At 43.1% G+C, this 16,710-nt stretch overlaps 1 protein-coding gene across 1 annotated transcript in view; it reads right to left on the bottom strand.

Annotated features, from left to right (window-relative positions):
• LOC124233735 (zinc finger FYVE domain-containing protein 26-like) overlaps positions 1-16,710 on the bottom strand; it is a 62,063-nt gene that overhangs the window by 39,177 nt on the left and 6,176 nt on the right. The window contains exons 4-15 of the mRNA XM_046650879.1: positions 15,829-15,918; positions 13,906-14,428; positions 13,134-13,264; positions 12,369-12,533; positions 12,134-12,222; positions 11,039-11,202; positions 8,452-8,655; positions 6,845-7,456; positions 6,510-6,596; positions 4,346-4,414; positions 3,776-3,927; positions 1,416-1,617 (exon numbers count right to left, since the gene is read on the bottom strand). Of these exons, the coding sequence (XP_046506835.1) occupies positions 1,416-1,617; positions 3,776-3,927; positions 4,346-4,414; positions 6,510-6,596; positions 6,845-7,456; positions 8,452-8,655; positions 11,039-11,202; positions 12,134-12,222; positions 12,369-12,533; positions 13,134-13,264; positions 13,906-14,428; positions 15,829-15,918 (2,488 nt within the window). The remainder of the gene's footprint in view (positions 1-1,415; positions 1,618-3,775; positions 3,928-4,345; positions 4,415-6,509; positions 6,597-6,844; positions 7,457-8,451; positions 8,656-11,038; positions 11,203-12,133; positions 12,223-12,368; positions 12,534-13,133; positions 13,265-13,905; positions 14,429-15,828; positions 15,919-16,710) is intronic.

Here is a 16,710-nt window from a genome sequence, read left to right as displayed (position 1 = left end):
TTATCATGAAAAGTAGTTATTTATTTTATTTATTTTGTGAGGAAGATTTGCCCTAAGATCTGTTGCCAATCCTCTTTTTTTTGTTGTTTGAGGCAGATTAGCCCTGAGCTAATATCTGTGCCAATCTTCCTCTACTTTGTATGTGGGATGCCTCCACAGTATGGCTGATGAGCAGAGTAGGTCCGCACCTGGGATCTGAACCCACGAACCTGGGCTGCCGAAGTGGAGCACGTGGAACTTTAACCACTCGGCCACAGGGTTGGCCCCCGAAAAGTACTTATTTAAAAAATGTCTGAGGTCCTTCTGCATAGGATATCATCCATGCACATCAGAACCATCATTACAGCCCCAACGGTGTGGAAAGGAAAACCAAGAGAAACTGAGAATGGTTGAGATGACGAGGGCTTCTTTCAAATAGGATCTAAAAATAGGTAGGGAAAGAATGAGGTGGATCTGTGTATGCTAATTGGAAAAGATCTCTAAAATACACTGCTAGAGCTGGCCCCGTGGCCGAGTGGTTAAGTTCACGCACTCCGCTGTAGGAGGCCCAGTGTTTCGTTAGTTCAAATCCTGGGCGCGGACATGGCACTGCTCATCAAGCCACGCTGAGGCAGCGTCCCACATGCCACAACTAGAAGGACCCACAACGAAGAATATACAACTATGTACTGGGGGGCTTTGGGGAGAAAAAGGAAAAAAAAAAAATCTAAAAAAAAAATAATAAAATACGCCACTATAAAAGAAAGGTAGTAAACAGTACTTGTTGTAAAAGCCCTTTTATATTAAAAACAAGAAGGATGTACATGTTTTCTTTTGAATAGGTACAGAAATATACCTGGGAGAATACAGAAGGAGCAACGTGTGAGGGTACTTGATGTATGGAGCCTAGACCAGTAACAGACGAAACGTGGGACAAGATTCCACTTTCAAGACATAGTGAGAGGATGATCTTTTTTGACGTGCAGCCAAGGTTGGGAATTGAGACCTGTGAATCCCAGGCCCAAGGTGCTACATACAATGTCTTCACTTTACGGAAAAGTAAAAGAATACTTTTATCCTTGCTTTATCCTTGAATAATTACATGGGAAAGAAAGAAACTGCAAACCATTTCCTAAAGCCCAAGATAGTGGCCATCAACACACGTGGTGGCACAGCACTCACACCCTTCAGTCTGAGTTGCATAGGTCAAGCTTAACGGGACAGCTCCAGGGCAAGTACGTGACCACGCTGGACAGGGAAGCTGGGCACATCTAGAAACCGATTCTGAACGTTAGGATAGCTGTTCTGTCAGGCATGTGTTCTGCTCTGGATTTCTGCTCACCTTCATGATGAGCCTCTGATTTGGGCGGCTTTTCCCCTGATACCCTTCTCCCCCAGCTACTTCACCATCTATGGTGGCAAAAGAGATTCCTGACCTGCCGCTGCAGCGCTGCCAATAGCCTGTAGAGTTGAGCGGCCACTGCCTGTTCTTCGAATGGTGCTGCTACCCCCGTCTGAGTTCTGGTTTTCAATCTTGTGCTCTACTCGGGCCAGCTCCTGGATCACCTCCTGGTAGCGTTCCACGAACATCAGTTCCCCTGAGCTGGGCGAGGACTTGAGGTTGAACATGAATACCACCTGTCACAGGAGAGGAAGGAGTGTGGGTTGTGGTGGGCCCACTGAGTTGAGGAATGTCTAGAGATATGAGATCTTGCCAATCACTAGACTATGGTCCTCAGACATCTGCTTTGTAGGGTGGAAGAGCACTGAACATTCAAAAAGAAGACCAAATATAGAAATAACTCATAGAACTCAGCAAGAAAGCCACCAAAGCCCCAGTAGAAAATAGGCAAAAGATGTGGGCAATTTCAAAGAGAAAATACATATGACTAACACATCAAAGAAAAATGTTTTCCCTTATCAGTAATCCAGGGAATTTATGTAACATTAATATCATTTTGCATGTAGCACAATGACAAAGTGTAAAAATAAACCCTCAGTGGGCAGTGGTAGAATGAAGTGTCACAACCTGTTTCGAAAAGCAATTTGGCAATTTATAAAGCTTTAAAAACCTGTATAATCTTTAACTCAGTAATTTTTATGAGAACCTTTCTTTTTTTTTTTTTTTTTTGAGGAAGATTAGCCCTGAGCTAACTACTGACAGTCCTCTTTTTTTTTTTTTTGCTCAGGAAGCCTGGACCTGAGCTAACATCCATGCCCATCTTCCTCTACTTTATATGTGGGACGCCTACCACAGCATGGCATGCCAAGTGTTGCCATGCCTGCACCCGGGATTTGAACCGGCAAACCCCGAGTGGAACATGCACACTTAACTGCTGTGCCACCAGGCTGGCCCCTATGAGAACCTTTCTTAAGGAAATGATTCAAAAGGCTTAATACCTAAAGGTGATAATCTTGCCACTATTTATTACAACTATTACAAGGTTGAAAATAATCTAAATGTTGAGTAACAGGGGAATGGTCAAATGTACCTACTTGATCAGATTATTATAAGGTCACTAAAATCAGTTCCAAGGCAAATGCTTATATTATAATATGAAAAAGGCACATATAAAGGTCTAGAATCAAAATAATCTCTACTATACAAAAGTCATATATATCTTTGAAAAATATTGGCAAAAATATACTTTATCTTTAATATTGATTGATCTGGACGATAGATTTAAAAACAATTTTATTTTCTTGTTACTACTTTTTGGTATTTTCTTATAATACGCACAACTGACTCTGTAACCAGGTTTAAAAAATAAAGCTTTTATTAAAAAAAGAAAAGATAAAAGCCTCAGGAAAGGAAAAGACGGTGAGGACATTTAGGGGTAAAGCATCGGGCAGTTCACAGCTGACTTCCTCTGGATGTGGGTGTAAGAAAGGCTGGCAAGGGTCCTACCCTCCCCAAAGGGTCAGAATTATCATTATCATTAAAGTATAGGATCTAAAAGGATCAGGGGAACTTAAGCAAAGATTATCCCATCACCTAGATTTCTCCATGATCTCAACAATGGACCTCACATGAAAGGAAAATTCTGACCTACATGTTAAAGGACCAGCACAAGTGTCATAAATATATTCAGAAAGTTATATAGATAGATAGAAATATATCCAAAAAATTATAATACTAGGCTTTTATGCTATTAAATTTAAGCAATAGAAGATTCTTGCATTTCTCACAGCTTGTACATAATCCTTTTAACATTCCCATGAGGTAGGACGAGCAGGTATTACATTTAACTCCAATTTTCAAACGAGGACATCAAAGCTCAGAGAGGGTAAGAATCTTTCTGATTTCTACTCCATGCACTTTTCCCTCTAGAACATGAACACTCTAGCTTGCTAGACCCCTATACTTCTTACATATTGAACTGGCATTTAGTTACTATTAAAAATTGTCTGCATCATAAATTATAACTATATAAAAACATGTATGTATTCAGAGAAGAAGTACAAGGAAAGAAACAAAAATATTTCCATGTTTTGAAGTGGTGGGATTGTGGCCGAATATTTTCTATTATCTTGTTAAAACACTGTTTATATTAAGAAAACAAGCAGATGATTCAACAGCTTAAATCCCCTCCAGGCTGGGTCTTGAAATCCACAATGCTGAAGACTGGGCTTGGTACATGGAAACTTTCTCCTGCAGAAGGAGGATGTGGTCCCTTAAGGGCTCCCGAGTGGCTCTGCTTGCACATGCATCTAGATTTACCTGAGGCCCAGCGGGCTCCAGTTAGCTACGGGCTGACTCCGTGAGGAGGTATGGCCGCACAAGCACTCTCCTCACCTGATGGGCTTCTGCAAAGTTCCCCCGGAGGATGCAGGATGCCAGCAGAGACTCAGGTGGGGAGAACATCATGGGGATGAGCGAACTTTGAGGCTGGGGCTGTAACCTGCCATCCAGCTCATTCCTCCCAGACACAGTGCTCAGACTTCCCTCTGTTGGGATGCAAGAATGCAGGGGGCAAAGGAAGCAACAGAAATTGAGGAAAAACTATACTGCTGTCACCTCCCGCCAAACTCCTATCTCCTCAAAGTCCTTCTCTAAAAGGTCTGTAAATGGTCTTTATTTTTCCTTAACTGAAGGGAAACCTATACTATCATCTTTGAGTATGAGACTTTCATACCAACTACCTTCCTTGGGCATTCACCCATTTTTCTCTGCTGATGGGCAACTCAACTGACAGCGAGACAGCCCCTTCTCTTTTCCCCACTGAAATATCTCTGGCCGGCTGCAGAACCAACCTTCCTGAACGCGGGCATGAAGTGCTCAGTCTGGGTTTTTACACCATGGTTTATGGCAACTCTTATCAGGGCAAAGCTGCTTGAAGTTGGCAACTGGTTGGGACCCCCATACCTGAAGTACTTGTGCTCAGGTCACTACTCGTACTTTCCAGGGATGGATTGGAACCTCTGTCCCGGCCATCTAGAAGTATTAAGAAGAGAGAAAATCAACCACCAATGCCTCACAGTGTAGAAAGTGAGAAGTTGGCTTGAAGGCCAAGATCTAGGTAGTTAGTGAGTGGATAATGGGTAACTGCTACACTTGCTGCTCCTTCTACAGCAAAAGGCAAGGTCCTAAGAACCAAAGGTGAGGGCTGTACTTAATAGGCCCCGTGCGCATCTGGGTAGTAGCTTATACCAGTGGTTTCCAACCTCTGGTCTCAGAGCCTCAGGAGCTTTCAGGTTATTTCTAGGAGTCAGCAACCCCCATCTGCTCACTAAGCACTGTCAATGTCTGAAAAAAGAAAAGCACAACTATTATGACCAGGAAGAAGGAGGGTGCAAAGGAGCATCATAAAATTTTCTGACAAAGAAAAAGTTGTCCTCACACTTAAAAACGTAGGGAACCAAAGTATAAGAACTGGTCTGCCAAAGACCACAATATTTAAAGGCCCGGAGGAAAAGCTTCTCAAGGCCTGCTTTCCTGATGAGCTAGGGCTTGCGATGGAGGCTTATTAGTCCTTATTGTGGGATTCAAGGGCAATATTGGCCCTGTGCGAGGGAGTCTCCTTGGCTCACTGTTTGGAAAGGAACAGACAGAAAGGAAACAGAAGAAGGATTGTACATTCTTGGGCTGGATGGCTCAAGTGGATGCAAACTGTGCTTTTTGACTCAAAACAATTAACTGAGCAGCTTAAGGGCCTTAGCAACTCAGCGTTGAAGTTTTCCAGGTCTCTCTCATGGGATCCTCCACCATCCCCAGTATGCTTACTTTTCTCATTGCCACTTAGCTGGAACTTACTCATTCTTTTGAGCTTGGTTCAAGAGTCAACTCTTCCATAAAAGCTGTTTCCCTGATCTCTGGAGGCTATGCTGATCTCTACTTCTAAGAGACTTCTGTTTCCAGGCAGTCCCTCAGTGCAGTTGAAGTTTTTCATGTATACTGTCTTTGCAGGTAAATTATAAATTCCTTGAAGGCAAAGTCCTGGTTTATGACTCATTCACCTCCCTCAAGATACCTAGTATTGTTTAGCACATAAGACAAATCTTACAAATTCCCTGTTAATTATTTAAAAATGACACCAAAAGCCATAATGGAAATTTGATTATCTAAAAATTTAATACTCCTGTGTAATACTCCTGTATTAAACTCCTTAACAAAAACTCAAAATCAAAGTCAAAAGACAAAATGGAGAAAAAATTGTAGTACATAATGACAGAATAATTTCCTTAATATATAAAGAGTTTCCTACAATTCAACAAAAAAGACAAACCAATAGAAAATGTGGATCTTAGACATGAAAAGGCAGCTCACAGAAAAATATAAATGGCCAACAAATATGTGAAAAGACATTCAATCTTAAACTAAAAATTAATATTAAAACAATGACACACCAGTACTATATTAATCATATTGGCAAAGATTTTTAAAAATCTGATACTACTTGTTTTTGATGAATGTATGTGCAAATAGGCACTCATATACAGTTGGTGAGAATGTAAATTGGTCTACCTTCTTTTTAGGCAATTTGGTAATATCTATGTTTTATGTCCACATTCCTTCGACCTTCTATTCTACCACCAGGGACTTATCCTATAGATATACTCACAAGTATGCAAAGACATATGAACAAGGTTGTTTACTGTGGCATTGTTTATAAAAATAAAAAACTGGAAACAATTTAAATGTCCACAAAAGGATACATATGACAATGGAATACTAAGCAACCTTTAAAATAGTAAGTGGAAAAAAGTAAGTTCTCAATATATAGTATGCTACATTTGTATGTATAAAAGGATATAAGTAAAAAGAGGAAGCCACAGTTCTCAACATATATCGTACATATAGTATGGTGCATCTGTACATATAAAATTATATATGCTTGTATTACATGGAAAGTTTCTGGAAGGAAACTACTAGCAAGAGTTACCTTGGGGGGTGAGACTAGGCTGATCTTAGATCACTTTTGTTTGTCTGTTTGGACCACGTACTTTATCTTAAAGAATATTAGACAAGTGGCAGTATACCGCTTGCCTGGTGCATGGGAACGAGGCATGGGGAGAGCTCTTCAGATTACCTGCCCGGCTCCTTCTTGTCCGACGACCCCGGCGGAGACTGGGGTGCCGTGTGGCAACAGGCCGGTATCTTCGGGAAGGTTGCTCCTCTGGAAGAGCAGATCCAATGGGTCATACGAGAGATTAATCAATTTTGATTTGACTTACCTCCTGGGGCAACAGGTAGGGGAAGATTTGGACTGAGGTCTGAGACATGGTTGTGCTACTGGTTGCTATGGTGATATGCCCTGAGTTAATGGTGTGACTCCCATGCACTCTTCGCTTTCCCACGTAACTGGGAGTTTTCCCCCTCCCACTTTCTGCTATCCCTCCCACCAGTTCTGCTATCTTCTCTCACCTGAGCCCTGGTTGCTTGTTACCACCTTGTATCTCCACTGGGCCTCAGAGACAACCTTGGAAAACCGGTGCAGGCGGCTCGGCAGTCCATCTCTGCTTCCCGAGCAGCTCTGGCCTTCTAGCAGCTTTGGGTTTTCAGGGAGGCTACGGCTGCTGAGCTCATCCAGCTGCTCCTGGAGAAGCCTGAGGAAGGCCCCTATTGCAAATTCATCAGCTAGGAACCCAGTGATACCACTAGTAAAGTGCTTTAGGTCCAAAAAGCTGTGCCCTTGAGGCCCTGGGGAACTGTCTTTTGACTCTGTCTTCAGACAGCTTGGAATGGTACAAGGAAGGCTCCTGGGGACTCCCAGGGAAGCCCGTTCTGACTTCCTCTCAGGCTGTGCTATGTGCTGAGGGCTCTCTGATGGGGACCTCAAGCCCAACTGGCCCTTCCCCTCAATGTCATCATCCTCAGCATAGTCCTCAGGCAGGTGAGGCTCTGGGTGAAGATCGGCAGAGGTGAGAAGGAGCAATGAGAAGATGTTTTCTAGAAGTTCCAGGCACAAAGAGTCAGGAATACTGCACAGATACTGTTGACACCTGGCCAGGTATGTTGAGAAGAGCCTTGAAGCACCTAAAGAAGCATGGTGAAGAGGAGAGAAAGAGAAGAAAAGAGAGAAAATGCAATTAGAAAGAATACTTGCCAGACTCAAACCTTCTCACAACTTTAGCTCATTTATTTATTTTTTAATGACTAAGGGAAAGGTGGTTACAGTCAGAAGAATAAGAGACTATTCAGCCATGTCTTTTCATGATTTCTAGAAAGATTTTGCTACCCTAACTAAAAGTACAGATAAGCGAACATTCATTATTTTGTTTCTGCTTTTTAAGTATTACATTATTCCTCCTCTTTGAGAAGCACTCCATATTTCAGTTCCTAGAATGAAGGTAGCATGGGACCCCGGACACCTCAATTCTATTTTCACTCATTGTTACACTAAAGGTGATCACAGGCTACCCAGATCTTTTAAGAAATACTCGCTGGTCAAAAAATGACCATGCTCAGAGGTGAAGATCAATTCTGAAGCTACAAGGGAGAGATAACTGACCACTAGTCGCAGAAGGCAAGCTAAGGAATTATAAGTTTATTAAGAAAAATGAGAGGTTAGGATCTTAGGTTGGTGTGTTTCACACGGTGGATGGGAAAGCGACGTAGACTTAAAGAAATGAAACAGAAACAGAGTCAGGAACGCGCCTTCGGAAGGCAAGCATCGTTTCTCAGAACATTTCAATTATGTATCACTTATACACACATGTACACATGCATATGTAAAGACACAAATTACACACCTAGGTGCAAACTGGAGTGTGATGTGAAACGCTAATTAAAAAAAAGCATTTAGAAAACACTGCACTAGGTGATCAGACTCCATTAGAACTTAGGCAAGCCACTTGCTTTCTCCGTGTCCCTTTGATTCATGGAGGCTGATAAATGGATGAAAATATTCCTGGGCATAATGAAACCAAGGCCACTACGCCCAATCCTGGTGGAAAAGGGCTCTCACACAAAGAATTCACTGGGACAGGGTATTACCAGCTTCCGCCAAGGATGAGGGGGAAGCACTGTACCTGGGGAGGGGAGAGAATCACTCGCGGGCTCCACAGCTGACGCCAGGTCCTCAGAGGGACTGTCTTTGCATTCCTGGCACTGGGAGTGCTGGTGTGAGTTCACACAGAGGGCATAGATGGCATACTTCATGGCACAGAAGCTCCGGTAGAGTGTCAGGTTCTGGCACTGGCTGAGGTGCTCAGGGGCCAGGGTATCTGCCGAATCTGAATTGTAGAGGGAAATACGCAGAACTTCAGAGCTGATTCTTTCAGGCATGGGCTGCAAGTACGGCTGAAGCAGAGAGCTGCCGCACTCCTAGGTCCCTAAGTGCTCTCACCCTTTCTCCTTCCTGTCAGTTTCATCACCATCCCTTCCAGGCCTTCTCCTCTGGTCAACGTCAACCTTCAGTCCCTTCCACTTCCTTTTCCCCACCACCCTCCCTTCTCCATGTCTGTTCGACACAGCCCTCATGGCTTTTTAATAGGTCTTTTTCTTATATTTCTTAAAATACTTGTTTTTCCTTTGTTAAAAAATCAAAACTTAGAGCAAATGTTTAGTCTACCTAGTACCACATTATCCAAAAGGTAGACTTAAAATGTATCTAGATTGAGTGATGAGAGGAAAGGCAACAGAAACTTTTTTAAAAAAGATCTGATACTTTTAAGAAGGGGCCAGCCCTGTGGCCGCGTGGTTAAGTTCTCATCCTCCACTTTGGTGGCCCAGGGTTTGCCAGTTCAGATCCTGGGCACGGACCTAGCACTGCTCATCAAGCCATGCTGAGGTGGCGTCCCACATAGCAGAACTGGCAGGACCTGCAACTAGCATATACAACCATGTGCTGGGGGGCTTTGGGAAGAAGAAGGGAAAAAGAAAAATGAAGATTGGCAACAGATGTTAGCTCAGGGCCAAGCTTTAAAAAAAAAAAGAAAGAAAGCACTGAAGCAGACATCATGGGGAAAAAAAATCACAAACTCTTTTGAAATTCCTTGTACTTGTTTAATAATTTATAATTTCTCATTTAAATTTTTTTTTTTTAACTTTAGGAGGAAGGGAGGGCACCATAATCTTTACAGGGTCTCTAGATATCTAAATCTGGCCCTAATTCTTTCCATAACAAAAGAACAACCTGCTCAAAAAAAGAAGCATTAAATGTAGTAAAGCAAAAAGAAGAAAAAAAATCACCCATGATCCTACCAGCTAAACACAATCACTGTAACATTCTGGTTTAACCCCTTTGGTAGTTTTGCATGTGTGTGTGTGTGAATGGTTAAGTTACATATAAGGACATTCTCTAAACGATTTCATTTTCCTACTTCTTAACCCATTATAGGAAAAGCATTTGATTATATTTCTTCATAAACTAAATTTCTGATGGCTGCATTTGTCCTACTGAGTGAATCCCTCACTCAGGCAAATTCCTCTTGGGCAGGGCTGGGCATTGCAGTACTTAGGAATGTTTTGCTACTAGGATGTTGCAATAAACCCCTTTAATACAGGCTTCCTAGTGATTACTTCTTCTAGGAAGCTCAGCCTTGCCAAGGTCAGGGTAAGAAGCAGAATGAGATCAATATGGTTCTATGCTCCTGGCCTCTACATGGCATTACGCCCAGGCCCAGGACCTGCAAGTACTTGCACCAGCCTGAGAGGGATTGGCTCCTTAAATTTTGTATTCTACATGCTTCTCTTGCCTCATCCTAGTCCCAGCCCTATTAATGTTCCTCTTTGCCTTTTCCAAGTTTAAATTCTAAGTGTGTCTTGGTGGGTCACAGGGATCAGACATAAAATACTTCTTTGAAAGCCTTTTGTACTTGTATGTAGAAAACAGAGAGCTCCACTTCCCTTTAGGAAATCTGCTAAACAAGTTGCCTATCTCTCCAGAAAAAAAATAGAATGTAGTAACACCGGTTTTCCAATTAGTGGTAGGTCCTTCTTAAAAGGAAATCAAAGCAATATCTAGGCTGAGAAACATCTACTGCTATATGAGAACATTTGTTTCTCTCACGGGTAAGTGTCCCTGGCCCGCATGGCAGATTGTGACTACACTACGATATGACTTTTGAGAGCAAAAAGAGCTTGTTAATGGAGACTTGAATTTTAAGCAAAGATCTAAAGTTAAAACAAGGCTTTGCTATTGTTTTAGGCAAGTCTTTCTTCTAAACCCCTTTATCTGATAAGGAGAGTATCAAGAAAATATGGGAGTGAAGGAAGGCACAAAATGTACTATGAAAAAGTTTATGAAGCGTGGAAAGACTCATCAAGACTTTGCATAAACACTGCCAATGACAATGTGGCAAATTCAGAGGACATTTCCTAATTCTGTTTCATCGGAAAGAAGGTATGCTAGTGGTTCTGAGATGGTTCCATGAGGACAAGGGTTCTTATGGGACTGTGCTCACAGGATTCCGTACACCACACCAAGAAAGGGAAGGAATGCCCCTACATCCTATAATCTGACAGAAGCAAACAGCAGTAATTTAGAGGGCACCTGCTGGATTACTCATCCTGACAGATCCCAGGAATCACATCTAGATAAATCTTGTGCTGGAAGAAACATGTGTAAGATTGTCCTAAGAGAGAACCCTGAAAGTCACTCCATCATCAACTCACCATGCTGTTGCTGGGGGTCCCTGGCTGGCACCTTTTGTAGGAGCTTGAGAACATCTTCCTCCCTGAGGGCTGGAAGGTTTGTAAGGTGATGGAGAGAGTAGAGCACTGAGTGGCTGTCTCCACCATGTAAATGACACAAGAGATCTCTCTTTGGTATGGGGTTGCTGAAAGAGACAGTTGGGAGGATGGAAGGGAAGGCAATTTATACAATTGCTCTGAGAAAGACCAAGCTTGATTTCCTCTTGTGCTTTCTCTCTGGCCCATAACACCGCAGGTATCACTTCCCCAAATACTAAATTTCAGTTGGTCTAGGATAGAGCATAGCATTTATTTACCCTCAGGGAAGTACATCATCAAGTCAGCCTTATTTCTATAGAAAAAAACCTAGCAAGGGCCTTATTGGTCTAGAAAGGGCCTGCAGATTAAGCTTCCCAATTTCTGTATTCTTCCTAGCTCAGACCTGACACAAGCTTCTCTGGCTTTACTTTGAATAAGGGCCCCTCCTTACTTCCCCCTCTGCCTCCTCTCCTTCAGGAAGTGCTGGTGAGGTGGGTGAAGAGCAAAAGAGGAACCTGGATGTAGGGAAGACCTAAGGCTAAGTTATCAGGGAAACATGGCTTCGCATATGGTTCAATAAGCAGTTGTTGAATAAAAGTGTGATCCAGGATAACACATGGTTAAGAATGTGGATTGTGTCTCTTTGGTCATGTTATTTAACACCTCTGTTGTCCCACCTTTAAAATGAGGACAATATTGGTATCTACCTCATACGATTATTGTGAGGCTTAAATGAAATCATCCATGTAAAGAGCTTAGAGCAATGCCTCACATATAGTAAGTGCTCAGGAAATGTGAGCTATTGTTCTTTTTATCATCATCCTTAAATTATCCTCTAGTTGTGACCTTATGGCTATAGTGAAGATAATCATGACTTATGTTTCTTTCCTGGTTTAATAGTTGGAATAATCATTAATTCCTGGTCAACATTACCAACTCAAAACATTTATGTGGAAGATGCCTTGAAATGGCCACACACGCAGAGCACAGGTCAAGTGTGCCCAAGGGTGAGAAGGGGCTGTCTGCACAGGGCCATACCTGCTTTGCTGAACACACCACTCCAGCACCTCCAGGTGAGCCCACAACCCATCACAGGCATCCCTGAGGAGCTTATCACAGCCTTGGTCCTGTGTTGATATGGGAGAAGAAAGAGATGCTGATTCAGGCACTTGGGGTCAAAGGTTGTGACTGACTTCAGGACTCCACATTCTGTCTCAGCCCAAAGCCCCACAGCACTTGCTTCCAGAGCAGCTGGGAGTGCAGAGCAAGTTACCTGGGTCCTGTGGAGTGTCTGGAGTAACTTCTTGGCTGCTGCTAGGCTCTGGCAATGTGTCCAGCCCAGGAGCACGAGCAGTCGACTGAGAGGCTTGAATTCTCTATCTAGTAGGCTGCCAAGACTTGGGAAGTCTTCCTCTTTCAACAGCGTTAGCGCTGTCACCTGTAAGCCAAAGGAGGCTGCTATAGGCAGCTACTTGGACTAGAAAGAATGAGTCCAGCTGGCTGCTCCTTAGGGTGAGAAGCCTTTTAGTATAGCAGGGAGATTTCTGACAATGACAGAAGTGGCCTGATGAATAAAAAATGTTCATGAAAACACCAGGCTATAAGCTCCTTGAAGGCAGGGACTGACTTCTGTTGTAACCCCAGCTCCGGCACAGTATATGGCACATAGAATGAGGTTAATAAATATCTGTTGAATTAAACTGAAGCTCAGTTACAATCTGAAAGCAGAAGGTAAACTATTAAATTTTCTCGTCAGGCAACATGTTGCTGCCACTGTCTTTTCTTCTTCACATCCTTCAGAAAGCTACACGTATCCAACATTTTAGTTCCTGCCAAGGGACGGATATAAAATGACTGCGGTTCCAATTCTGAATTGGAGCCCTTTTCCCCTAGACTGTGGATGGCCGGGACAAAATGACTCACCACTAATTAAACTGCTTTGTGTTGGATAAATTCGTGGGAGAGAAATGAGGAATGAAAAAGCCTGGAGAGAATCCCTGGGTACTTCTGTGAGGAAGAATAATTAAGTTTGACTTACCAAGATCTGCTCGAGGAAGTGCTTGCTGTTGCTCAGGCAGTAGAAATAGGCCAATTTCCAAGCCTGGGCTGGATCAGCATTGGAGAACAGGACCAGCATTGCCCGCTCGGGATCTAGATGATCTGGTGAGACTAAAAATCAGACCAGAAAGGATTATTAGGTAACCAGGAGCTCTTCTTTCCTAATCTAAAGCCCATCTGAAGCACCAACTGATGTGACAGTTCACTCTTAAAACCTTAAACCAGGTTTTCTATACTTCTGTCTTAAAGATTTTACTTCTCTCAGCAGCTTCTGAAATGCTCTTTCCTGCTATTTCTATTATTTTACTATTTTTTGCCATCACTCCATCTTAGACTACAAAATCTGTGCTTTTACAAAAGAACATCTTGGGGCTGGCTCAGTGGTGCAGCGGTTAAGTGCACATGTTCTGCTTTGGCGGCTGGGGGTTCGCTGGTTCAGATCCTGGGTGTGGATATGGCACCGCTTGGCAAGCCATGCTGTGGTAGGTGTCCCACATATAAAGCAGAGGAAGATGGGCACAGATGTTAGCTCATGGCCAGTCTTCCTCAGCAAAAAGAGGAAGATTGGCAGCAGATGTTAGCTCAGGGCTAATCTTCCTCAAAAAACAAAAACAACCTCTTACCCATTTTTGCTTAGCCTCTCCCATTAGATTTCCTGAGCAACATGGAAGGCACCAGCCTAGAGGGACTTCAGAGAGGTTGGGCATAGTGGAATTACCAACACACAAGGAGAAGCAGCAAAGGGAACACACCTTTCCCCGAGGGTTTGGTCTTCTGTGGCTTTTCTGTGGCCTTCTCTGCATAGATATGGCCGTATAGAGAAACCAGGCCCTGTCCGGCCCTGTGCAGCAGGCAGCTGAGCAGTCGTTCCTCCTGCAGTGGACTCCCCTCAGACCGGCAGGCCTCCAGTAGCTCTTCACACAGAGTACGCAGCTCAAGCCCGAGGGGCTCTACAGGGCAATGCAGGGTCCGCAGGGCTCCATAGATGGCATCTACTACCCCAGGGGGCCCAGCAGCAGGGCCCTGCAAAGCTCGTAGTGCCTTTCGAATGAGGTCCACCAGTGCCTTCTGCAGAGGCCAGCCACAGAGGCCAGTGCCATCATTCTCCCTAAGCAGAAGCTCCAGCAGGGCCTGTGCCGGCTGGGGAGCCTGCCTCAGAAGATCCCAGAGCACAGAGACAGCTTCTAAGCTGAGCTGAGGGGTCCGGTTCTCTCGCCTCCGATTTCCATCAGGCCCAGGGCCTACTGTGTCTTGTGCTAAGACCTCATATAGCTCCTAAATAGAGGATGAAGAGAGGGATAGGTGGTGAGCACATCTAGAATGTTACTATTTGTATGCTTTGATGTTTTCCTCTTTTCAGTACATATATGTATGTGAGTGTATATATAAGAGCAGCAGTAGCAAACACTTCTGTAGTAGTCACCACAGGCTCTTTACACAGAAAAATCAAATTAATCCTCATGACAACCTTAAGCGGACACTACAATTAGCCTCATTTTGAAAATGAGGAGATTGAGGCAAAGAGAGATTAACTCAATTGCCCAAGGCCTCCATGCCCAGGCTAGTCCCCCCCACCCGACCCCACACCTCCCACCACTGCCTCCAAAATGTGCACTGTCAACCTAAATCAGGGACTGCAAACTCACAGACCAAGCAGGTGACAAATGGCATAAGACATTATGGCCACCTCAAGGCATTTAAATTCAATTTTTAAAAGAACATTTCACACCAATTTTTAACCCTGGTCTAAATCTTTAGCCATGCTTTAAGGTCTAGCTCAATCCTTATCCTTCTATAAAGCCTCCCTTCCCCAATACCTCCAACCCACACACTCTCCCTCTATTTATTGGGCTTTCAGTACCAACACTAGTGCTAGTACCACATGGTTTAGTACATAATTGTCTCACGTGTGTACCAGTCATTCTCCCCAACTAGACTGCAAGCCCTTAAGGCAAGAAGCGCTACCTGTAATTTGTGTGCAGAGTGGGAGTAGGGGGAAGGGGGTGGGGAGGCAGGTGATTTCCCACACTTTAGCACCATGTCCACGGATGGCGCTCAGGGATGCTTCTTCATTAACTGCTTCCGAGATGGTCACGGGACCATGAGGTTCTTGATCTAATACATGTGAAAGTCCCTGCTTTAAATCCTATTGTAAATATGTCTTTAATTAGCTGCCAGCCAGGTCATGAAGAAAATAAGTATTGAGCCTCAGAGCACACCCTCAGGCATTTAAGTATAGATATAGTTAAGACTTAGTTTGAATCCGCCCCCAGAAGGTTGTTGTGAGGGTTAACTATAACATATTCAGTGCCCCTGTTACAGAAGTATTCAACATACACTAGTTCCTTTCTCCCTTTACATTCCCAATCCCTATCTTGGAAAAAATTCAAACACCTAGTTTAAATCTAAGTTATGCATTCCTTTTTCATGAAACAAAAAAATCTTTAATCTCTAGCCATACTTAGTATTTCTGGACAATCCACCTCTAAGAATTCTAAAATCAGATAAGGTTATCCTACCTCTAAATTCCCCTCAGAGGGGCCTTGACCTAGCCTGGTCTTGCCTGAGAACAGAATATAGCTAACATCTGGGGACCCGTCTCTGCTGGATCCCTGGATGTCAAGCTTGCTGAGTGACTGTAACCCTGGGCGGATGGCTCCAGAGCCCTCTCTCACCTTGAGGATGTCCTCTGGAATGTCACCTTGGAAGTCTTCTGACAATAAAAGAAACTCAAGCTTTCTCCGGAGAACAGTTGGGAGTAACTTCTGGAAGAATCATAAGAAGGAAGCATAAAGATTAGGCATATGCTTTAGTTAAACTACAAGTAAATATTTCTCTCCACTTAGTTTTATTTCCGCTGTTTCTCTAGGATAAAGTACTTTTAACTATTAAATTCTTGGATATGTTTTCAGATATTATTCTTTATAAATGAAATTGCTAAACTTGGATGCATACTCTTCTTAAATACTAACACTTAAACCCCACCCTGACCAGCCTCAAACTCCAAGGTTTACTCATTTCACGGGATTTTTTCCTGTCACTTGAAGTTTTTCTCCAATAATCTCCCTTGCAGTTTCCAAAACACCCAGTTATGGGTAAGCCTGGGATGGAATGGCCCACGTGATCCCTCTTTGGTCCAAACCTCTGTTTTCAGTATTCATTATCAGTTGGAAAATAAAAGTAAAGAAGAAGAGATCTAATGTTTATTAAACACTTATCATGTGCCAGGTACTGTGTGCCATATTTTCACATATTTTAAAAATCTCATTTAATCTCTAAATCAAACAAACCTGTGGCATAAGCATATATTTTAAAAAGTAATCTTTACTAAAGATGAAAAGGTTAGGAAGTATTTTCAATTATCTCAAGCGTGAAAAGAAAATCTGATCCCAGTGTCTGTTAATGAGACATGCCAGCAGCGAAGGCTAATGTACAAAGGAGGAGAACGGTTCTGAGTCTTCCTGTATTTCCTTGTTTCACAATAACTTCCCCTCACCTGGTCCTTAAAACTAAAATTAAAGTCTCCTTTTCTCCAGACACAAATACAAATAAGATTA

Source organism: Equus quagga, unplaced genomic scaffold, assembly GCF_021613505.1.
Source record: "Equus quagga isolate Etosha38 unplaced genomic scaffold, UCLA_HA_Equagga_1.0 220_RagTag, whole genome shotgun sequence".
Lineage (NCBI taxonomy): Eukaryota > Metazoa > Chordata > Mammalia > Perissodactyla > Equidae > Equus > Equus quagga.
This window is presented reverse-complemented; position numbering and strand designations above follow the sequence as displayed.